The sequence below is a fragment of the Rhodotorula paludigena genome (genome assembly GCF_050403205.1).
Source record: "Rhodotorula paludigena JCM10292 DNA, Rt_paludigena_JCM10292v1_ctg20, whole genome shotgun sequence".
Taxonomy (NCBI): Eukaryota; Fungi; Basidiomycota; class Microbotryomycetes; order Sporidiobolales; family Sporidiobolaceae; genus Rhodotorula; species Rhodotorula paludigena.
In genome coordinates, this window is record NW_027481438.1 from 68060 (window position 1) to 89162 (window position 21103).

The window sequence follows — 21103 nt, forward strand, 5'->3', positions numbered from 1 at the left end:
GGAGGGCGTGACTCTCTGTGCCGCCCACTCTCCGTCGATCATCTGGCTCTCGCGCTGAAGGCTGGCCTGCTCTTTGTCGCGTGCCCTTGCCAGAGATGATCTCGTCCTGGGGCTCCTTCTCCTTCTCCTCTTCCTCCGCACTTCTCCTCCTACCCGCTTGCCTGCTCCCGCTCCGAACCCGCTTCTTGCCGCTGCTATGGCTTCTCCCGGCGGCCCGCAGATCAAACACGAGATCTACCATGAGGACAAGGTCACGACGCTGGACGAAGCGGGAGAGAACCTCCGCCGCAGCGCGAGGAATCCCTGGACGGTCTTGAAGGAGAACAGGCGAGCGCTCGCGGTCATCCTCGCCATCCAGGTGCGTGCTCTACTCGTGCTTCAATCTTCACACGCAGTGTGTGCTGACAAGTGCCGCTTCCGCCCGTCTGCTCGGACAGGTGCGACCCCCTTTCGTGCACTCAGCGCACTGCTCGAGCCGCGGCTCACAAACTCAAGGTTGTCTACACAGTCCAATGCCATTATCGTCGGCATCGAGTTTGCGTTGCCAGGCAACATGCTCGGCATCCCTGCCGTGAGCCTGACTCGCACAGAATCGCCCTCTTCAGCCCCCACGTCTGACATCCCCGTTCGCTTGCATTCAGTTCCTCCGCCAATTTGGCGAGCTCTCGCCGACCTCCGGGCAGTACGCCGTCGAGGCCAAGGTGCTCACCATGTGCGTGCCTTATCTTCCTTTGATTGGCGAGCGCGTCTGACCAGTCGAGCCTGCACAGCTGGGCCGCTCTTTTCGCTACGTTCCAAGTGCTCGGTCTGCTTGCCGGCGGCTTTTTTGCCGACCGCTTCGGGCGCCGCTTGACCTTGTACAGCGTGATCTGTTGGACGTACATCGTGAGCTTCCGTTGTTCCTTTTGCCTTCCCTTTGCTCCAGTTCACCCAGTCGCTGACGGTCGGTCTGGCAGGGTGTCATGCTCGAGGTTATCGCAAAGGACTGGCAGACCTGGCTCGGATCAAAGATCGTCATCGGGTGCGTCCTTTTCTGCTCAGCGTGCTGCCCGTAACGCAAGTCCGCTGACCCAGAATCTGCTTGTGAACAGCTTCGGCACCGGTATCATGCAGGTGTGCTACACACTGGTCAAGCTTGTCGAGCTCGAACTGATCCTGCGTCTACAACAGATGGCCGTTACCACCACCGTCTCCGAGATGGCGCCTCGCGAGCTCCGCGGCATCTCGCTCTCTTTCTTCAACATGGCCATGAACATCGGCGGCCTGGCGGCAACGCTCATTCCGTGGGGCACGAACAAGCACTACGGCAGCGATCCGACGGACGACCGCGCTTTCCGCGTTCCGCTTTACGTGGCTCTCGCCTGCCCCACGATTTCCCTCGTCCTTGAGCTGTGGCTCCTCCCCGAATCACCTTGGTGGCTCATGATGAAGGGACACAAGGACAAGGCAAGGAAGGCGCTCGACTACCTCTACGGATGCCAGCCGAACTACGACTCGGACCGCGCCGTCGCAGAACTCGAGTGCGTCCTCTCTTCCACCTAGTCCCCATGACGGAGTGACCCACAAAGTAGGCTTATTCGAGACAAAGGTCTGACGCTCTCGCCCGTGTGTTCTGCGCAGGTACACCATCGCTAAGGAACTCGAGATGAAGGCGCTGCAGAAGCAAACGTCCTACCTCGACTGCTTCCGGGGCGTCGACCGCCGCCGCACGTTCTGCGCCGTCTTCCCTGCCCTCACGCAGAATGCCAGTGGTCAGAATCTAGCCGGAACCTACGTGCGCCTCTCGACAGGCCCCTCCCCTTTGGCCTCCGCGCTGACTCCCTCGCATTGACTTCGGCAGGCGACGTACTTCTTCCAACTCGCGGGGCAGAGCGATCCCTTGATCTCCTCGGTCATCACGACTGCCGTTGGACTCGCCGTCAACTTCATCAGCTTCTTCGTCCTCGAATCGAAGCGCGTTGGTCGCTGGGCTCTTCTCTTCGGCGGCTTGATCGTCATGACCGCCTGCATGCTCGCCATCGGTCTCATCGACGTGATCGGCGGCGGCGGCGACACGTACTCGGACGCTGCCGGCAAGTGCTTGACGGTCTTTGTCGCTCTCTTCATCGCCGGCTCCACCATTGTACGTGCTGCCCCGCTCGTCTTCCCTAAGGCTCCTCGTCACTGTCTCATCTTTAATAACCGATTTTAACCACGCACAGGGTCCCGGTGTCGTCGGCTGGGCATTTGCCGGCGAGGTCGGCTCGCCTCAGCTGCGCGCAAAGACGGCCACTCTCGGTACAGCGGGCAACGCCATCCTGGGTCTTGTCTGGACCTCAGTTCTGCCCTACATCCTCGACGCCGACCAGGCAAACCTCGGCCCCAAGGCGGGTGCGTTACACTTCCCTTCTCCTTCTCGGCCGTGCTTGTGCTGACTTGTCGCATTTCTCAGGCTTCATCTTCTTCGCCTTCGGCGTCGTCTGCTGCATCCTTGTCTTCTTCTTCATTCCCGACCTCACCGGCCGTTCGTTCGCCGAGATCGACGAGCTCTTCGCTCGTCGCATTCCGGCTCGTCGTTTCGCATCGACAAAGACGACTGGCAACTACGGCGCCGACCTCTCTGGCGAGGTCGTGCACAAGGATGCTAGCCTAGACGGAGACAAGGCGGCCCACTCCGTTTGAGGCCCTGTTGATGTTCTTTCCCTCCCGTTTGTCCCTTGAAACCTGGCACCATCTCCGTCCGTAGTAGCTCTCTGTCGTCTTGTGCTGGCTCTGGTTGCAAAATTGCTCGTATAACAGCTTCATGAAGTGCGGCAATTACGGCAACGAGCACTGCGGATTCGGAAAGCCGTCTTTCTTGTCCGCAAGATAGCAACTTGAACATTTGGCTTCGGATCCGACTCTACCTCGATACCTAAACATCTCATTAGGGAGTTCACAATGGTGCTGAGAGCGCGGACGATACCCACGGCTTGACCGGGCTGCATCGCATCGGGCGGTCCCTCCATTGCACAACAGCCCTTCGTGTTTGTTGTCAGAAAAACGGTTGCACTACATGATGATCGAGAGAGTCTACAGCGTCCGCTCGACTGCGAGCACCTCTTGGAGCTCGCTCAGCATCTTTTCGCCATCCGCTTCACTCATCGGAAGCAGCGGCCTCCTCGGCTTTCCGCCGTAGCCGTTGAGCTTGTCGAGCGCATACTTGGGTCCGTTGATGCCGCCCTTGATGATGACCCAGTCGGCTCGGGACGCGACAAACTGCAGCTCCTGAATGGCCGACAGCGTTGACGACGAGATTGACGGCGACGAGAAGGCCGACTCAGTGTCGCGGTACAGCTTGAGGCATGTTTTCTGGTGAACAAGGGGTGAGTGCTCCCTCATTCTCATTCAAGAGAAGCTATGCGTACTGGGGCGATGTTGGCAAGCCCCGTGATGCAGCCAGCCGACTTGACGACAAGCGAGGGCGCGAGAAAGTCGACGAAGCCGCCAAAGACTGCAAAATCGTCGCGAAGCGTGGTGATGCGCGAGAGCCTGCCGGTGGCAAAGCGTCAGCTCAGTGAGAGGATGCCATGGTAAAGCGGATCAAGCTGAGTCCGACTGACTTTCCCACCGCGCCGCACGTCAATTTCGTACCCACAATGTTTGTAGAAGCAGAAGCAACTGCACGGCGTGGAGTCAGCCGAAGTCGAGTTGGGCCAGTGGGAATAGAGGAACGCACTCTCCGTCATCAAGTCGCTGTTGATGTCAATGCCGGCAGCGGCTCCGGGATCTGCGGTGCAGGTGGTGAGCAGGCGCACACTCGCTCGAATTAGCGCAACATACAGTTGTAGACGAGAATCTGGACCGCGAACAGTCAGTTCGGCATGCGAAGAGCCAGAGAGCCAGAGGACGCACGGGAATAGGGCTTGCTTCTGCGACATCGACGTAGAACTGCTTGATAGCTTCGCGGGTCAAAGCACCGGCAAAGTAACCTATGGAGTGGGGAGTCAGCACGATCAACAGTTTGCGCGAAGAAAGAGTGGAGGCGAACCGGGCGAGATGACCATGCCGAAGTCGGCGCCGAGCCTGGCTGCATCCTTCGCGAATTCGATCGTTTCGCGCGTCGAGCTGGCGCTTGTGCCCACAATGAGCGGGATGCCGGCGAGTGCGCTGTCCCCGTCGAGTACTTCGCGCGTTGCCGAGATCAGTACGTTGCGCTCGTCGCGGGTCAGGTGCACGGCTGCGGCAAGCGTATCAGCCGGTGTTGCTCGCAAGCTTGACGGCACCCGTACCTTCGCCAGAAGAGCCGAGTGCGACAATGCCGACTGTGGGAGCAGCACAGTCAGCGCGAGACTCGCAAAGACGATCGCAAGGTACGCACCGCCTGCGCTCGCAACAAAGCGGACGTGCTTCTTGTACGATTCAAGATCCAGACTCTCATCGTCGTTGAAGAAGGTGTAAAGCGGCGCATAAACGCCGTGCGGCACGGCACGTCGAAATTTGGCTGCATTGGTACCGGCGTCAACGAATTGGAGACACCCGACGCCCGTGCTTGCACTCACAAGGCATGTTGACAAGCTACACGGCAGGAGTCACGGAGGAGCAGGAAAGCAAGAGAGCGCATGTGGGGCGGAAGCGTAGGTGGAGGAAGGGCCCGGCACCGGCTCGGAGCAATATCGCAGCGAGCGCTCGCACTTCGTCGCACGGGACCACGAGTGACTTCAAGTGAGCCCTGCACAGTATGGTGAGGCTTTGCGCGTGTCCGCCCATTACAGACGAGCCTTGCGAAGCACAGAATCGCATGCAGGGTGAATGGAGGAGACGAAGGCAAGCGGAGGCGTCTGGCGGTAGTCGGAGCCTCTTGACCTCAAAAAGTCACTGCTGTCTTACCAGACGCGCAGCAGGATCGCGAGAATATCAGTGCATGTGCGAGAGGAAGGGCTTCGACGATGCGGAGCCAACGCACGTTGACCCGGGGCATCGCTGCACAATTTCTTGGGAAGAATCGGCGACAACAAAGGCACTGCAGACTCTGCTACAAAACCTGCAACGCGTCGCTCTGCGCCGCCCACGTCGCTGTCGCCGGTCTGTCGTCGTTCTTCGTCTTCATCAGTTGTTAGAAGCGAGGACGGTCGTGTCCCCGACTCGGCAGCATCTACTACGACTCAATGCGACTTTCAGAGCTACAGAGTGCTGTGTGCTGAGCGCCCAATGGCTACATACGACGGCGGGCCCGACTGCTGCGCCACGTTGCTCCAGAGGGAGACGGCTTGGAGACGGCACAGGTGGTCCGGCACTTCCAATTCACTGTGTGCTGCCTTCCAGGCTGCTTCCGCGCTGTGGGTAGACGATGTGCTCGGTAGGGGGACAATAGGCTCGAAGGCCGAGAGTTGAGGGGGGCGGCGCACCTTCGCGCCGTCGCTTCCCCGGCCGGTCCCTTGCTCCTCCACTGTCCCGCCGCCCCTCCCGCTATCCTCCGCATCTCCCTTGCTTCTCCTTCATCCTCTTGCTCTTGCAGAAGCACCGAACATGCCGACTTCCTCCTTCACAAACACCAAGAGCTTCCCGACGATCGTCAAGATCGAGACGTTCATTCCCGGCACCGGCGGCGACGGCGGCGACTACCACCGCCAGAAGAATGGGCACTGGATTCTCGACGGCGGCAAGGCGCACTGCGAGAAGCCCGGCGTCAAGTGCGTGCACAGGCCGGACCGAAGGTGGTGCCGCACAGCTGACCCTGTCCTTCGCTCCTTTCAGATGCGGCATTTCAAACCCCATGTCGGGCTGGGAGCAGTACCGTGAAGACCGTACCTCCTGGGGCATCGGTGTCCTCGGCTCGCTCGTCTGCATCATCACCGCGAGCGATGGCACTCAGGGCGTTTCGACGGGCTTTGGTGGTCCTCCGGCTTGCTGGCTCATCGAGCAGCACTTTGCTCGCTTCGTCGTCGGGTCTGACCCGCGTGACACGGTGCGCATCGAGATTGAAGGTCGGAAGGCCCTCACAGCTGACGTCGCGGCGCGTTGCAGAACCGCATGTGGGATCAGATGTTCAAGGCGTCCACATTCTACGGTGCGTCGATTAAATCCATTGCTGCTTCTCAGCTGTCTGACACCTGGGTGAACAGGTCGTAAGGGCTTGCCCGTGGCCGCCATCTCCGTCGTTGACCTCGCAATTTGGGATCTGCTCGGCAAGATCCGTGGCGAGCCTGTCTACGTGCGTCGCGATTGATTCTCGCAAGGGCCGAGAGCTGGAACGACTGAGATTCCGCGGCCGGCAGAAAATGATTGGCGGCCGTGCTAAGGACGCCAAGATCCCGTTCTACCTCACGGGGCCCGAGCCGACCCAGGCGCGCAAGCTTGGCTTCTGGGGCTCAAAGGTTGCTCTGCCGTACTCTCCGCGCGACGGTTTTGACTTTGTCCGGCGCAACCTCGACTTCCTGAAGGCGCACCGCGAAGCGCTCGGCGACAACTTCCCGCTCATGGTCGACTGCTACATGTCACTCGATGTGCACTCGGCAATCCAGCTCGCACAGGGTGCGATTGACGAGAAGATTGACATCACGTGGTGGGAAGAGGTGCGCTTTGATTTCTGAGAGTGATCAAGGCCACAACTAAGACTTCTTTGCGCAGGTCTTGCACCCCGACGACTTCGACGGACACAAGCTCCTCAAGCAGCGCCTGCCGCAGGTCAAGTGGACGACCGGAGAGCATGAGTACTCGCGATACGGGTGCGTGATGCCAGGACAAGCGCATTGAGTCGTTCTGACCATTTAGTCGATCGCAGCTTCCGCCAGCTTATCGAGGGCAGGAGTGTCGACATTCTCCAGCCTGACGTGATGTGGATGGGAGGCCTCACTGAGCGTACGTGAACATGCTGGAGCCTCACAAGCCGGACACTGACCCCCGAACTGCAGTCCTCCGAATCTCTGCTCAGGCGGCGGCATACGACATCCCCGTCGTTCCGCACGGCAGCGGGCCATACTCGTACCACTTCATTCTGTCGCAGCCGCATTCGCCGTTCTGCGAATGTGCGTGTTCACCCTTCAGGAGCACGACCTTCCCATCCGTGTCTTGATTTGACCGTCCGCTTGACTGCAGACATCGCCAACTCGCCGGACGGCATGTCCATCGCTCCCGTGTTTGGCAACCTCTTCTCGAACGAGCCCGTGCCGCACGGCGGCTCGATCGACGTCTCGGACGCGCCCGGATTCGGCCTCGAGCTCAACCCGGCGTGCGAGCTCATCCCGTCGAGCCAGTTCCTTGCGCCGAACCCGGACAAGGGCCTGTCGCTCACCCATGACGACATTCGCGAGAAGAAGCTGCGCGAGATTGAGGCGATGAAGACGAACGGTATTGCGGCGAATGGCACGAACGGTCACGCCTAGACGGCGCTGCTCCCGACGCATTGTGAAATTAGCTGGTCCGCTCTCGTTCGAATGCCACTTCTGGTCATGTATGTAGATATGGCAGCCTGCAGTGCTCTACGTTCTTTGCGTTCTGGCTCTCGCCATCGGACTTTGCGAAGGGGACGTCAGCTAGTGATGCATGCTGCGTTGCTGGCCGTTGCAAATCTAGGAAGGACATGCACAGGGAGGGCAAGGCGGCAGGCTGACGGCGGGCGGAGGCACCAGCCCGTCGCTGCAGGGGGATTAGGCGAGGAGAGATGCCACGAGGGGTGACAGCGGAGCGTGAGGAGGAAGAAGAACAGTAGTAAAGCAAGACAACGAGCGAAAAGTACAAGGAGTTGAACGAGTGCGAGGGCGATGCGAGGGAGTGCGACTGAGGGAGCGATGACGGGCGAGGGTCACGCCTTTTCAAACTGCTTGTTCAGCCGGGCGAACCACCAGCGCGTCTTGCTCTGCAACGTCGGCTCGAATGTCGCTAGCATCGATTCGGTGATGGGGTGGTTGGCCGTGTGCGAGAGGTGGTAGGCGAGGCCTGCAGGAACCGCAACTCAGTCAGCACCTGCTGGAATCCGCATTCGGAACAAGCTTGTGGAACGCACCTGCACTCTGCTTGAACCTCTTGGGGCATTTCCCGACAGGGCACTTGAGTTCGCGGCCGCTCGGCTTGACCTCCTGCTTGAACTTCTTGGTAGCCCGCTCCTCGCCCGTCTCGGCGTCGCGCTCGAGCTGAACAAAAAAGTGCCCGTTGGCGGATGCGTTCTGGAAGTGAAAGCGCAAGCCGGCAAGCGATTCTGCGGGGAGCGTGGGTCAGGTGAGATCCGGTCCCGAACAAGCGGAGGCGAGACGGAGACGCACTGAACGTCTTGCCGCACGGGTCGAGCGCGCAGCGGAACGGCATCTCCATCATGATGGCCTCGTCCGTCTCTCCCTTGGCCTTGATCGCACGCTCCTTGTGCGCCGACGCCGCATGCTCCCTCAGCTCCTTGATCGTGCGCCAGCTGAGGATCGGCCGCCCGTCCTCGTCGAGCTCGTCCGTCGCGCGCGCCTTGCCCTTGCCCGCCGCCGCCGCGGCCGACGAGGGCGACGCGCCCGCCGCGATGGCAGCAGCCGCCTCGGCGTCGCGCTCGAGCCGACACCAGTTGCACCCGTACGGGCGGATGCTCGGGTCGTCCTCGACGGCGGGGATCTCGGTCTGGCGCCTCGTGAGCCCCGTGACCGGGTCGATCGACGCGCCTGGCCCGCGCTCGCTCGCAGGCGGGACGTCCGACCCGGGCGAGTTGCGCTTCTTGCTCCCTCCGCCTCCTCCAAGTCCACCTCCCCCGCCCCCGCCAGACGAAGACACGCTCCCGCTGCGATACGCGGCCGGTCTCGGGCTCGCGAACCCCGCCGCAGCCCCGCCACCACCTAGCGGCGTGCCCCCCGGGCTCATGTTGAGCCCTGCGACGCTCTGCCCCGCCTGCGCCGCCGCGATCGCCGCCGCGCTCGGCTTGCGGGTGCGTGCGCGCCCGCGCGTGTGGCCCGACGACCCGCCGCCGCCAGCGGCGGCGGCGCGCTGCGCCGGGCCGGGCTTCTTGCCAAAGGTGCCGTCGGCGCTGTCGTCCGAGAGGTACGGCAGCTCGGGCGGGTCGTCGTCGCGGTACGTCACGCCCGATGCGGGCGTCGCGGCGCTGCGCGTGCCCCCCGACGTGCTCGCCGTCGTCGGGGCGTAGCGAGACCCGGCCGAGAGCGAGCGCGACGACGCGGACGAGAGGGACGAGTTGCGCAGGAACGGGATGTACGGCGCGCCTGGGTCGTACGCCCCGCTCGAGTCGGCGCCGGTTGCGGCTGCGTAGTACATCGCGTGCGCCGCCGAGCTCGAGGGCTGGAGGTGTGAAGGGGCCGCGATGCCGAAGAGGAGCGACCCGCTCCCGGCGGGCGAACCCTTCGTGCACTCGTGATCCGAGTGGTGCGCCGACGTTGCCGGCGTGAGGTGGTCCTCGGCCATCGCACCGCGGATGTGCGCACCGAAGGCGCTCGGCCCGCTCGCGCTGCCAGCGAGAGGATACATCTCGTCGTCCTCGTCGTCGCTCTCCGAGCCCGAGCCCGACTCGGACCCGCTCTCGCCCGTCCCCGAGAAGGCGTCACCGTCCTCGTGGGCGGCAGCGCCGCCGGTAGCATGACCGGCGACGACCGCGGCGTACGAGGCGGGCGCGGCGCTCGAGCCGAACGCGCCGTGTTGCGAAAGCACGGGCGAAGAGGTCGCTGGCGGAGCGTTGAGGTGGAGAGAGAGGGGAGGCGCAAAGGCGTGCGGCTGCTGCACGGCGTGGTGCATGGAGAGCGAGAGGCCGTAGTTGGAGAGGGCGCTGGCGGGGACAGAGGGCGGGACATTCGAGGCGGGCGGGAGGGAAGAAGCGGCGGGCGAAGCGATCGAGGAGGGGGACGGGGCGGTGATGTAGGTCGAAGCGGGGGCGAGCGAGGTCGAAGAGGGAGAGGCGCCGGACGGGGTCGCAGAGTCGGCGGGCGAAGCGACGCCCGTGCCAAACAGAGTCGAGCGCGCCTGCTGGATCAGCTGCGCGTACGTTGCGGCGTGCATATTGGCAAAGTCTGCGTCGCCGTGCCCTGGTAGCCCGTCTCCTGCTGCTGCTCCCGCGCCGACCCGTTCCGCGTGCTCGCCGTCTACGTCGTCCGGCACCTCTCCTGCATGCATGAGCGGACTCGCGCCGATGAGGGCCCGCAGAGCCTCGTCACTCAATCCCTGAGGCACCACGTCTGAAGCGCTGCTGGCCCTGCGGTTGAGGCCGGCCGCCGAGCTGCCTGCAACATCTCCTGGTGCCGGTCCGAGCGAGAGGTTGGGGAGCGGGAGCGGGCTGAGGAAGGAGGAGACCGCGCCTGCCCCGACGGACTGGGCCCCGGGAGCGGCAGCGAGGTCAGACTGGGCGGGCGGGAGCTGGCAGGCGGACGAGGCAGCGGGCCAAGGCGGGACAGAGGGGTCGAGGGACCACGGCGCGGCACCGCCGGGGGCAAAGACGCCCGCGGCCGAGTCGAGGGCGGCGTCGGGGGTGTGGGCAGCAGCAAACGCAGGCGAGTGCTGCGTGCGGCGGGCGACGCGTGAGCGGCTGCATGAGCTCGGAGGAGGAGACGGGACGGGGGAGGGAGCGAGGGGCGCACCTGCTGCGGGAACCACGCCGCGCTGTCGAAAGGGAAGGCGTCGTAGCTGGTCATGCGCGCATCCCTCGCGTCGGCGGTGCTGCTCTGCTCTGCCCGGGCGCTGGCTCGTCGCGGCGGCGCGAGGCGAGGGGCAGCTCGGACGCCGACTTGCACCGCCTTCCGCGCGCGCGCGTGAGCCGCCGTCCGAGACACGCGCGCACCCGCCAGCGTGCAGTCTAGACTTGCGCGGTAGAGCCAAGTACAAGTAGAGCAGCTCACACCGCGCAACACCACCTCGCCGCGACGCGTCGTTGTTCCCTCGTCGACACCACTTCCCTCCGTGGCCCCCTGTCTGTCTCGACCGCATCCTCCCCTCCACTCGCCTGCACGACTTCGTCAACACCGCGCGAGCGCAATCACCGCCATGGCGCTCGTCGACTACGGCTCAGACTCGGACGCAGAAGCCTCGTCCTCTGCCCCCGCTCCCGCCGCCGCACCGGCCAAGCGACTCCCCGCCGTCGCACCCGACAACGATGCCGCCAGCGACGACGACGACGACGCGTTCGACCCGCAGGACGCGTTCGGGCTCGCGCGCATCCCGCACGAGGTCGAGCAGGCTCAGCAGCCCCAGGCAGCAGACGCAGCAAAGGCCGCCGCCGCCGCTGCTCCCGACTCGGCTCCGCAGGTCATCGCTGCCGTGAGTCTCGCTCGCTCGATAGACTGGGTGGCAGCGCGAAAGCAGGAGCCGCTGCTCGCTCGCCGGGCTCGCAACAAATACCGCGCGACGAGTCTGACTCGCACTCGTCTTTCTCATCGCAGGAGCTCGCCTCGTCCAACAAGCTCGTGACGCGCCCGACAGACAACGTCATCTTCTACAACGCTTCGTATGCAGATCTCTCTCGACCCGTGCAGGGTCCCGCCAACCCCTGGAACGACGGCAAGCTCGAGCGACAGAACGCTCTCACCGGTCCGTCTTCCTTGTCTCTCTCGCACCTCTTGCTGGCGGACCATGCGCTCGTCTGTTTGCATCAACCAGTTGAGCTTAGTAGACTGACGCGCATCCACACCCGCAGGCCACGTCGAGCAGCAGCACTTCTCGTCCCTCTCGTTCGACGAGCAGCAGCGCTCGTTCCACGTCCTCGGCTACGCCGCCAACCCCTCGATCGCCGCCGGCTCGTCGGCGCCGCAGTTTGTCGGCGACGTCGCGCGCGCGCACGCCAACGCCGGCGCGACCGTCGGGCTCGTGCGGCCGAGCCGGCGCGAGGTCAAGGACATGCGCCGCAAGCGCAAGGCAAAGGGGCGGCTCGGCGAGTTTGACGACCCGGACGAGGTCGAAGAGGAGGGCGAGGCGCAGGTACAGGAGGGAGAGGCGGGCGAGGAGGCGGCAGAGGGGGACGCAGAGGACCAGCCGCCGGCGGCCAAGCGCAAAAAGGCAAAGGAGCAGCGCGAGTACGTCGGCCCGTGGGCGGGCTGGGACGGCGAGAGCCTCGCCGTCGCTATCCCGACCGAGGAGGAGTACGAGGAGCAGGAGCTCGCCGGCGGCCCGCTGCTCAGCAAGGAGGAGCGCAGGAAAAAGGTGCTCGAGGATGCCAACCGGCGCGAGGTCGGCTTCGGCGAGGAGAAGAGTGTCTTCCACGGTGCGTGCGCGATCCCACGTGTTGCGGGAGCTGACCCCTTTCCCGAGACGGTCGTTGCTCACGCTCGAAAACGTCTTCCGGCGTACAGGCAAGGAAGAGCGCGACTACCTCGGCCGCACCTACCTCCACGTCCCGAACGACGTCGACGGCGTCAACCTGCGTGGCACGGCGGGCGAGCAAGAGTGCTTTGTCCCGAAACGCTGCGTGCACACCTGGTCCGGCCACACCAAGGGCGTCAGCCGCATCCAGCTCTTCCCCGGCTCGGGTCACCTCATCCTTTCTGGCAGTCTCGACACGAGGATCAAGGTGCGTTGCGGCGAAAGCCTGCATTTTCGCTGCCTCTCCCCTCCCAGCCGAGGAGACGCTGATCACCAGCTACAACCATCGCCCACGCACAGCTTTGGGACGTGTACCAGTCGGGCAAGTGCTTGCGGACGTTCATGGGCCACTCGAAGGCGGTGCACGACGTCACGTTCGACAACTCGGGCGGGCAGTTCCTCTCGGCGGCGTTCGACCGCCAAATGAAGCTCTGGGATACCGAGACGGGTGCGTCTGCTCTCTCGTGACTCCCTTCCTGCGCTGTTTCGCAGCGCACAATGTAGCGTGAAGCTCGTGCTGATCATCCGCTCCTCACCCTGCAGGCCAGTGCAAGCAGGCGTTCTCGAACGGCAAGATCCCGTACTGCATCAAGTTCCACCCCGAGCAGCAGCATACTTTCCTCGCTGGCATGAGCGACAAGAAGGTCACGCAGGTGCGTCTAGCCGCTTCCCTCGTCGTGGGGGCAGCGCACATCCTCTCTGCATTCTCGCTGATCTTTCTGCTTGCCCCGCAGTACGACATCCGGTCAGGCGAGGTCACGCAGGAGTACAACCAGCACCTCGGCCCGGTCAACACGATCACCTTTGTCGACGAGAACCGGCGCTTCGTCACGACGTCGGACGACAAGACGATGCGCGTGTGGGACTTTGACATCCCCGTCCCGATCAAGCTCATCGCCGACCCGAGCATGCACTCGATGCCGGCTGTCGGGCTCGACCCCAAGGGCAAGTGGCTCGCCGCGACGAGCCTCGACAACCAGATTGTACTCTTCGGCGCCGACACGTTCAAGCAGAACGTGCGTCGCCTCTTTCTGCCTCTCCGGCGCGTCTGTCTTACTAAAGGGACTGATATCGTGCACTTGTGCCATTGTGGCGACCGCAGCGCAAGAAGCGATTCGCGGGGCACACGATCGCGGGCTACGCATGCGAGCCGCGCTTCTCGCCCGACGGGCGGTTCCTCTCGTCGGGCGACGGGCAGGGCAACGTCGTCTTCTGGGACTTCAAGACGAGCCGGATCGCGGGCCGGCTCCAGCGCGCGCACAAGCAGGTCGTGCTCAGCCATGCATGGCTGCCACACGAGACGGTACGTCGGCGGGTCTGGCTTCGTTGCGATGCACGCTGCCTGGCAGACGTGCAACGCTCGTAGAGCTTGTTCCAGTTCACTGACTTGTGTCGCCTTGCCCTGCAGTCCAAGGTCGTCACGTCCTCGTGGGACGGCCTCATCAAGCTTTGGGACTGAGCCATTCTTTAACGCGCTACTCCCCAGACGGTTTGCTCTGTGGTCACTCTGTCACTGTGTTGTACTGCCCTCGTTGATCGACAGAAAAGGAGGCTGCTATCAGCGCATGATCTGGTTTCGCGGACTGCTGCAGAGCGTGTTGTCCCTGCTCCTGAACCCCCGTCTTCGCGCGCGGTCGATCCATTGCTCTCTGTCAATGCCCGATTGTAAATGGCTGCCGTAGCTTGTCCCGCAAGAAAAGCCCTGCGATTGAGCGAGTCGGACCCTCGGCCTGGCTCATCGGTTTCGCGCGCCTCCTCTTGCTCGCACTCGTCGTCGCCGTCGTTCGGGAGCTTGAGACGCCCCGAGCCGAGGCAAAGATGCCTGCAGATGAGCGCAGTCCGCTGCTGCCCGCGGTGCACGCGGCGTCTGTGCGAGAAGCGGCTGCTTCGGGCGTCGCTCCACCTGCGCCGACGCGCACGACGCTGTCGACTCCGGTGCCCAACTCGAGCGCAGGGTTCCTCACCGAGGACGACATCGCCATCGAGGGCATCGTCCTCGCCCTCCTCGCCGAACTCGCGAGTCGCAGCTACCAGCTCCCGCCGGGCCTCCCGACCCTCCCCGCCGACATGCCGCAGGACGAGGCAGACGCCGAGATTGCCTTTCTCCGCACCGTCTTCAGCGTCCCGCGGCACCGCAGGGTGCTCGACCGGTGGTTGCCCGACCTGAGCAAGGCGGCTGGTGGGGCTCAGCCGGGCGCGAACGGCACGGCGCAGCATGTAGGAGGCGCGGAAACGCCCTCACTGGTCCCGCCAGCTGGATCCATCCTCGCGCTGAACCGGCCGAACCCGGCGGCGGCTGCGGCGGCGCGACGAGCACCCTTGTCGACTACGCCGTCTTCGGCTTCGACCCTCTCCGTCGCTTCGTCATCCGGCTCGTCATCCGCATCGACGAGCACAATACCAGCCCGTCCTTCGCCATTGTCGGCGCAGGCACTTGACCCGACCGTCGTTCCCTCGCCCTCGGCCCTTTTCCTCGCGGGTCTGCTCTCGCTCCTCGTCTCGCTTCAAGGCGAGTATCACGGGTCTGTCGAGGAGACGGACCCCGGCGTCGACGGCGAGCTGCGCATGTTCAAGGCGCGGCGAGAGCTCGGAGAGCGGCTGTACAAGGTCGTCGAGGGCTTGCTCGACTCGTACCTCCTGACGGGAGATGCGAGGCACCACCATGCGCACTCGCAGGACGGAGCGGCGTCACCAGATGAAGAGGACGACGATGACGAAGACGCGCTCGTGACGCTCCTCTTTCACGACTTCCCGCTCAACTACGACTCGATGGACCGGGCGACTTGCTGTACGTCCCTCGCTCGATTCGCTTGCCCTTCCAATCCTCACGTTCTCGCGCACGTGCAGCCCTCGATCTCCTCCTCACCCTGTCATCGGCTCCCCTCGTCGAGGCGGAGAACCTCATGTCGCACCCCGTCGTCCTCGCCAGTACCGAATACGTCTGGCGCAACGGCCTGCTCCCGCCACCGAAGCGCGGTACTCGATCTCTCACATGGAAGGAATCCTTCATCCGCCTCGACCGCTTCTCGATCCCCCGGTGCGCCCGAGAATACACTTCACGCGGCTCCGGGCAGTCGCTGACAGTCAGACCACGCAAAGCATTCTGCATGTGCAAACTTACATCCTCTCGACACTCCATGCCGCCATCACCATCTACATCCTCATGTTCTCTTCGTACGCACACTTTGACGCGTTCAACGCGCTCGCGCCCGATGCAGTGGGCATTCCCGAGGGGCACGACCACGCGAGGCCAGTCAAGACGTGGAGCGTCTTGTCTGGGCTCGTATGGTGGCTGTGGGTGGCAGGGACATTTGGCTGGGCAGGAGAGGTGGGGCGGGCATGGGTGCGTTGCGGTGACTCGCGAGACTGGCCGGCGGAGACTGACAGCTCTGGACTTTTCAGTTTCACCGCGGCCCGCAAGCATCGCTCCCGCTCTCACCCTCGACGCTTCTCCCCCTCCTGCACCACGCCCTCGTCTTCGTATCGCTCCTGTTGCGCATCATCGCGTTCTACCTCGCAACGCCGCACCACCGCCCCTCTTTCCTACTCGCGACCTCGCTCTCGCTCCTCGCCTGGTCTGTCCCCTTCTTGGCCGCCTCGCGCGTTCTGCCGCAAAACCTCCCGTCATTCGGCACGCCGACACACCAGCAGTGGACCAAGATCCGCGATGGCCGCAAGAGGCGCGACGTCGGGTACCGCCCGCCGCCGAAGCAGGTCCCGGAGAGCCACCGCGCGTTGCGGAGCCTCGAGGCGCACCTCGGCGGGCTAATTCAGTTCTCGACCTACTTTGCCGTGTTCGGCTTGCTCACGCTGTGGAGTCTGAGTGGCGAGATCGACTATCCCGGCGCTGCGCTCGCCGTCCTGCATGCACCGCTCGCACTCTTGCGCACGGCAGCCACTTCAGACGCGACCGCGACCGCCGTCAGTTCGGGCAGCTCGACCCCAATCGAGGCGCGCACAACGCTCGCCTTCACCCTCATCCTCGGCGCCGTCCTCGCCTACTTCTCCGGCGGGCGCCCGTCGGTCTCGCCGAAGCCCGCGCCTACGTCGCTGCCCTCTCCCGCGGTCGCGTCCGCACTCGCATCGTCGCCGAGCACGCCGCGGCACGAGCTCGACGACCTCGACGGGTGGGACCGTTACGGGCGCGAAGTGGCGTTCCGCGCGCGGCGCGAGCGCCTCGCCATCAACCGCTACTTCACCTTTGTCCCCCCGCGGTCCCTCCGCGCGCGCGCGCGCGCCCGGGCGGTCGCGGGAGTGAACCGGCTCGAGAGCCTCGCGGGCGCGTTCTCGACGCCGCCGCTCCCGAGCCCGCTCAACCTCGCCGTGCCCGCCGTCCTCGTCCTCGGCGCCGTCGTGCGCCGCGTCGCGCGCTTCCGCATCGAGCAGCGCGCGAGGTGGCGCTTTGTACGCTTGCCGGCGGGGCGGGCGCGTCGGGGCGAGGACGACGAGGGCGAGGGCGAGGGCGAGGGCGGGGCACGCGGAGTACTGCTCACGCCGGGGCAGGAGGCCGAGCGCATCGCGCGCAGGGTGCAGGAGGTCGCGCGGCTGTGGGTGTGGCGCGTCGGGATTTGCCCGCTCGGCGGGTGGGCGGTCGCGGCCAAGGGGATCAGGCGACTGAGGGGAAAAGAGTAGGTTGCTCTCGCCGCCGAGACGTGCACATATCATAGAGGCTCTCCTCGCAAGTCTCATGAGTTCGCTCTGGTCGTGACAAGCGAGAAGGCGGATAGAGAAACAGAATCCGAGTCTTGCACAACGCCCCCGCTAATCCCCGCTACACCTCACTGCGCCAGCCACCTTACGCGTCCTCCTTGTACTTGGCCGGGTCGGTGCCGTGGAACGGGTGGCTGCGCGAGGGGACCACATTAGCCGCTGCAGGAGGCGCCAGCCCACGCGAGGACGACGGAAGGGAGAGAGAGCCCGAGCAAGACGCACTTGACAAAGTTGAACCAGGGGAGGACGCCAAACTTGAGCTGGCTCCACATCGAGTTGCGGTGAGCGACGCCCTGGATGTACTCGGGCAGCTCGCTCTCGCCGTAGAGCGCCTGGCCGGCCTTTGCGCGCGCCGTGAGCTCGGCGCGGTCCTGCTCCTGCTCAGCCGCGTTCTCCTTCCAGCCCCAGAGACGCACTGTGGCAGGGCGGGCGGAGAGGCCGCGTCAGCGACGGCGAGAATGCGGGAAGGGAAGCACACGCAAGGAGGAGAAGAGGGACGAGGACGCACGAGACGCGTTCTGGTACGCGAGGAGGAAGCCGCCGGCGAACCCGAGCCAGGTCGCGAGGCGGAGTGTGGGCCTCAGGCCGGCGCGGCCGAGCTTAGTCGGGTCGGCGAGCTCTGCACGGCGCGGGATCGGCAAGTCAGTTTGGCGCGTTCCGTCGCAGCTAGACAGACCGAGCTGTGAAGGAGGGAGGGAGCGCGAGACGCACCCATGCCGTAGATGGCGCCGGGGGCAAAGGCGGTGGCGCCGCCCCAGAGGAGATAGTCCTGCGTGCGGAGGTTGGCGAGGACGCGGTTGAAGTGCGGGTCGGCGTCGACGACCGGGTAGGGGGTCGCGAGGTTGTTGACGTCCGAGACGGACATGGTGGGGGCGGCTGGGGCTGTGGACGTGGCAGCACGCTTAGTTCGATGCCCTGACGGAGGTCTCGGCCTAGCGCGAGGCGCTGGCCAAGAACGAGAGACTCGGCAAGAAGGCGGAGAGGAGGGTGGTGAGGAGGACGACGACTGGATGAAAGAGGGCGGGAGGTGACGCCAAAACGCTCCGAGGGTAGTTCCTGTGCGCTGTGCAAGCACGCAGGCTGGCAGGAGCGGTGCAAGGGGACTCACGGGTTGAGGCGATGAAGTCGGGCGAGAGGGGCGGGTCCAGCGGCGGCTACGTGCGCAGAGCGAGGGCGGGGTTGGGTCACAGGTGGACAAGCGAGTGCTGCGAGTCTGGCTGGGCGTGTCTCTGCTCGACCAGAGCGAGTGCGCGTGGTTCGAGGAGACCAAGGCCGCGGGCGAGCCAACCGCGAGCAGAGCGACGCTGCTTCCGCGCTCTTGCCCGCTACGGCTTTGTGCGAGGCGAGGCGAGCCTGCACGCGCGATGGCGCTCCCCACCGCCGCACTCAGCCCCGCCGAACTCGAGTCGGCCACCGTCGCCCCCCTCGCCCTCTCGCACCTCGCCCCACCTGGACCCGCCCTCCAGCCCTTCCCGGCGCCTGTCCCAAACTACCAGGACCTCTCCGACAGCAGCACAGACGACGACGACCGCACCAGTCAGGACTGGGATGCCCTCGTCGCCGCGGGTGCGCCCCTCTCTTTCCTCATGCCGCTTCCGAGTCCGCAACTGAACGCTCTCTTCCCCACCAGCCGAAGCCGCCTTCTCTGAGAGCGACATCGCCGAGATGCAAGAGTACCTCCGCGAGCGCGGCCTCTTTGCCTTCATGAACGAGTACCTCGACCGCAGGAGCATCCCGCCCTCGACCCTCTTGCTCGCATTCGGCGTCATGGTCGTCCGTCTTTCTGAACGTGTCCGCTGGCTGGACGCACGGACTGACGCTCTGCACACGCAGCGACCCGACACGCCCTTCTTGGACCAGCTGCGCATGCTCAAGATTGCCTGCTCGCGCGTGTCCGTCTCGCTCTCGAACTCATCACCCCGTCTGAGCGCGTTTGTCTGACTCTGCGTGCTCGCTACCCCTTAGACTTCGCAACCGCGAAAAGCTCGAGCAGTACAACACGCCCGAGGACGTCGTCGCGCTCATCCGCAAGAGCAAGCGCATCCTGATCCTCACCGGCGCAGGCGTTTCCGTGCGTCGCTCTCGCACCGCTCGACCCTCCCGCCGCAGCGCGCTGACAGCCCTGCCCTCGCAGACTTCGTGCGGCATCCCCGACTTCCGCTCGCCGACCGGCCTCTACGCGCGCCTGCAGCTCGAAAACAACTACGACCTCGACGACCCGCAAGACATGTTTGACCTCGCCTACTTTCGCCGCAAGCCGCACGTCTTTTACTCGTTCGCCAAGGAGATCTACCCGAGCAACTTTGTCCCGAGCCCGTGCCACCGCTTTGTCCGCCTCCTCGAGCTCGAGGGCAAGCTGCTGCGCAACTACAGTGCGTGCGCGCGCGCGCGCGCGCTTCCGGTTGCGGCTTGTACAGCTCCACAACTGACACGTTTCTCTTCACCGGGTGCTCCCGCGAGCAGCCCAGAACATTGACGGCCTGTTTGAGCAAGTCGGCGTCGAGCGCATGCTCAACTGCCACGGCGCGCTCTCTCTCCTCCTACCCTCCCCCTCGTACCACCCGCAGCTGACTCGCGCCCCCGCCCACCCCACCCAGGCTCGTTCGCGACCGCTTCATGCCTGCTGTGCCGCCGCCGCTTCCCCGGCCACGCCATCGAGTCGGACGTCTTTGCCTCGCGCGTCCCGTTGTGCCCCTACTGCACGCCTGAACTCGACGCCCTCGCCGAGCAGGCGCGGCGCGACAAAGAGAAGAAGGACGAGGCGGAGCGGCCGCGCAAGAAGAAGAAGACGGGGCGGGCAGAGTGGGAGGGCGAAGAGGGCGAGAGCGAGGGCGAGGAGGACGAGGCGAGGGGCATCGAGCGGAGCGAGTGGGAGGGAAAGGCGCTGCTCAAACCTGACATCGTCTTCTTCGGGTGCGTCGGACGAGCCGTCGAGTGCGCGATGGGGAGCTGACGGCGTGCAAACGTGTGGCAGCGAGGCGCTTTCGGACGAGTTCGACCACAAGCTCCTCGCCGACCGCGAGGAGGTCGACCTCGTCATCGTCATGGGCACCTCGATGCGTGTATGTATCTCTTCTCTCGAGCCTTGTTGACTCGGCTCTCTGATGACACTCGTGACACTCGCGCAGGTCTCTCCCGTCGCCCAGCTCCCCTCGCACCTCCCACACTCGGTCCCGCAAATCCTCATCAACCGCGACCCCGTGACGCACCACCAGTTCGACGTCTGCCTCCTCGGCGACGGCGACGGCATCGTCCGCTGGCTGTGCGCTGAGCTCGAGCGCGGCGAAAGAGACGCGGCAGGCGCGAGGGACGAGCGGTGGGACCTCGATGTGCGCGTGCCCGTGCAGCTCCCGACGCACGAGCTCCCGCCCGCTGCAGCAGCAGCCGCCGCCGCGGCGCACGCGGCCGAGTCGGCGTCGGCGTCGGCGTCGCAGCCGGTCGAACCCGCCGCGAGCTCGTCGTCGTCCGCCGTCGCTGCGCCTGTGCTGCCCCCCGTCGGCCCGTCGATCCCCTCGCTGCCGGCGTCGGCGCATCCGCCGCAGACGGCGACGGCGGGCGTGAGGCCGGAGCAGGTGGGGCAGAGCCACGTGTGGTTGTTCCCCGGCGCCGACCGCGAGGGGAGGTGGGTGAGCGCGGTGAGGAGGGCTTATGCGGAGAGCAGCGAGGGGGAGGAAGAGGAGGAGGGAGAGCAGGCGGGGGGAGAGACGGCAAAGGCGGAGGACGAGGAGGACGAGCGCCCTGTCGAGCTGCCGGCGAGTCTCGCGCCCGGCTTCAAGGAAGGCGGGTTCAGCCCGATGTCCGGGACTGCGGACGACGAAGTGAACGGCAAGCTGGACGTCGGGTCCGCTGGTGGCGTCGACGAGGTTGTGGAGGACGAGCGGAAGTGAAAAGGCGCGCGACTTATGAGCTTACTTCGCCGCCGAGCAGTGCTTTGCAGTGTTTCGTGTTGTTGTAGCTTGCAGCGCGGTGCGATGAACACTTGGGATACACTCTCGAGATGCTCTCTAGCCCGTCTCTTGCGAGGAATGACGATGGACTCGATTGCCGTTCAGAGTATGCCAGCTTGGCGATAGGGAAGTCATGCTCACCCGGACTCTTCGGGTATGTCCTGGATCTCGCCTCACGCTGCAGCGTCTTGAGCCGTCGAGTGCGCCGCGGCGCGTCCCCT

General features: G+C 64.8%; 8 protein-coding genes across 8 annotated transcripts; 5 read left to right on the top strand and 3 right to left on the bottom strand.

The window, feature by feature from the left end:
* Positions 1–196: 196 nt before the first annotated feature.
* Positions 197–2661, top strand: JCM10292_003680 (uncharacterized protein; the record flags this gene model as incomplete). The annotated part of the gene is made up of 11 exons (XM_076648965.1): positions 197–358; positions 509–571; positions 642–712; positions 771–885; positions 957–1021; positions 1092–1113; positions 1171–1520; positions 1621–1774; positions 1841–2122; positions 2202–2370; positions 2432–2661. The coding sequence occupies 11 exons, from the start codon at positions 197–199 to the stop codon at positions 2659–2661; spliced, it is 1683 nt and encodes a 560-aa protein (XP_076505419.1).
* Positions 2662–3051: 390 nt separating this feature from the next.
* On the bottom strand, positions 3052–4527 carry JCM10292_003681 (dihydrodipicolinate synthase family protein; the record flags this gene model as incomplete). The annotated part of the gene is made up of 10 exons (XM_076648966.1): positions 3052–3330; positions 3387–3510; positions 3582–3639; positions 3698–3748; positions 3802–3817; positions 3874–3950; positions 4010–4198; positions 4251–4283; positions 4340–4462; positions 4521–4527. 10 exons carry the CDS (start codon positions 4525–4527, stop codon positions 3052–3054), a joined length of 957 nt encoding a protein of 318 aa, XP_076505420.1.
* A 960-nt stretch (positions 4528–5487) lies between these two features.
* Positions 5488–7343, top strand: JCM10292_003682 (L-rhamnonate dehydratase; the record flags this gene model as incomplete). Its single annotated transcript, XM_076648967.1, has 9 exons — positions 5488–5651; positions 5716–5926; positions 5986–6028; positions 6084–6172; positions 6237–6533; positions 6589–6686; positions 6743–6819; positions 6873–6986; positions 7057–7343. The coding sequence occupies 9 exons, from the start codon at positions 5488–5490 to the stop codon at positions 7341–7343; spliced, it is 1380 nt and encodes a 459-aa protein (XP_076505421.1).
* A 419-nt stretch (positions 7344–7762) lies between these two features.
* Positions 7763–10565, bottom strand: JCM10292_003683 (uncharacterized protein; the record flags this gene model as incomplete). Its single annotated transcript, XM_076648968.1, has 4 exons — positions 7763–7896; positions 7964–8155; positions 8220–10431; positions 10512–10565. The coding sequence occupies 4 exons, from the start codon at positions 10563–10565 to the stop codon at positions 7763–7765; spliced, it is 2592 nt and encodes an 863-aa protein (XP_076505422.1).
* Positions 10566–10914: 349 nt separating this feature from the next.
* On the top strand, positions 10915–13684 carry JCM10292_003684 (WD40 repeat domain-containing protein; the record flags this gene model as incomplete). Its single annotated transcript, XM_076648969.1, has 9 exons — positions 10915–11187; positions 11310–11457; positions 11564–12127; positions 12216–12433; positions 12526–12673; positions 12769–12878; positions 12960–13241; positions 13328–13528; positions 13634–13684. 9 exons carry the CDS (start codon positions 10915–10917, stop codon positions 13682–13684), a joined length of 1995 nt encoding a protein of 664 aa, XP_076505423.1.
* A 359-nt stretch (positions 13685–14043) lies between these two features.
* JCM10292_003685 (uncharacterized protein) lies at positions 14044–16857 on the top strand (the record flags this gene model as incomplete). Its single annotated transcript, XM_076648970.1, has 4 exons — positions 14044–15013; positions 15073–15262; positions 15325–15568; positions 15628–16857. The coding sequence occupies 4 exons, from the start codon at positions 14044–14046 to the stop codon at positions 16855–16857; spliced, it is 2634 nt and encodes an 877-aa protein (XP_076505424.1).
* Positions 16858–17020: 163 nt separating this feature from the next.
* On the bottom strand, positions 17021–17800 carry JCM10292_003686 (uncharacterized protein; the record flags this gene model as incomplete). Its single annotated transcript, XM_076648971.1, has 4 exons — positions 17021–17069; positions 17158–17350; positions 17444–17554; positions 17647–17800. 4 exons carry the CDS (start codon positions 17798–17800, stop codon positions 17021–17023), a joined length of 507 nt encoding a protein of 168 aa, XP_076505425.1.
* Positions 17801–18299: 499 nt separating this feature from the next.
* Positions 18300–20822, top strand: JCM10292_003687 (uncharacterized protein; the record flags this gene model as incomplete). Its single annotated transcript, XM_076648972.1, has 9 exons — positions 18300–18501; positions 18566–18708; positions 18769–18827; positions 18901–19006; positions 19070–19307; positions 19399–19458; positions 19533–19848; positions 19910–19997; positions 20064–20822. The coding sequence occupies 9 exons, from the start codon at positions 18300–18302 to the stop codon at positions 20820–20822; spliced, it is 1971 nt and encodes a 656-aa protein (XP_076505426.1).
* Between the last annotated feature and the right edge of the window lie 281 nt (positions 20823–21103).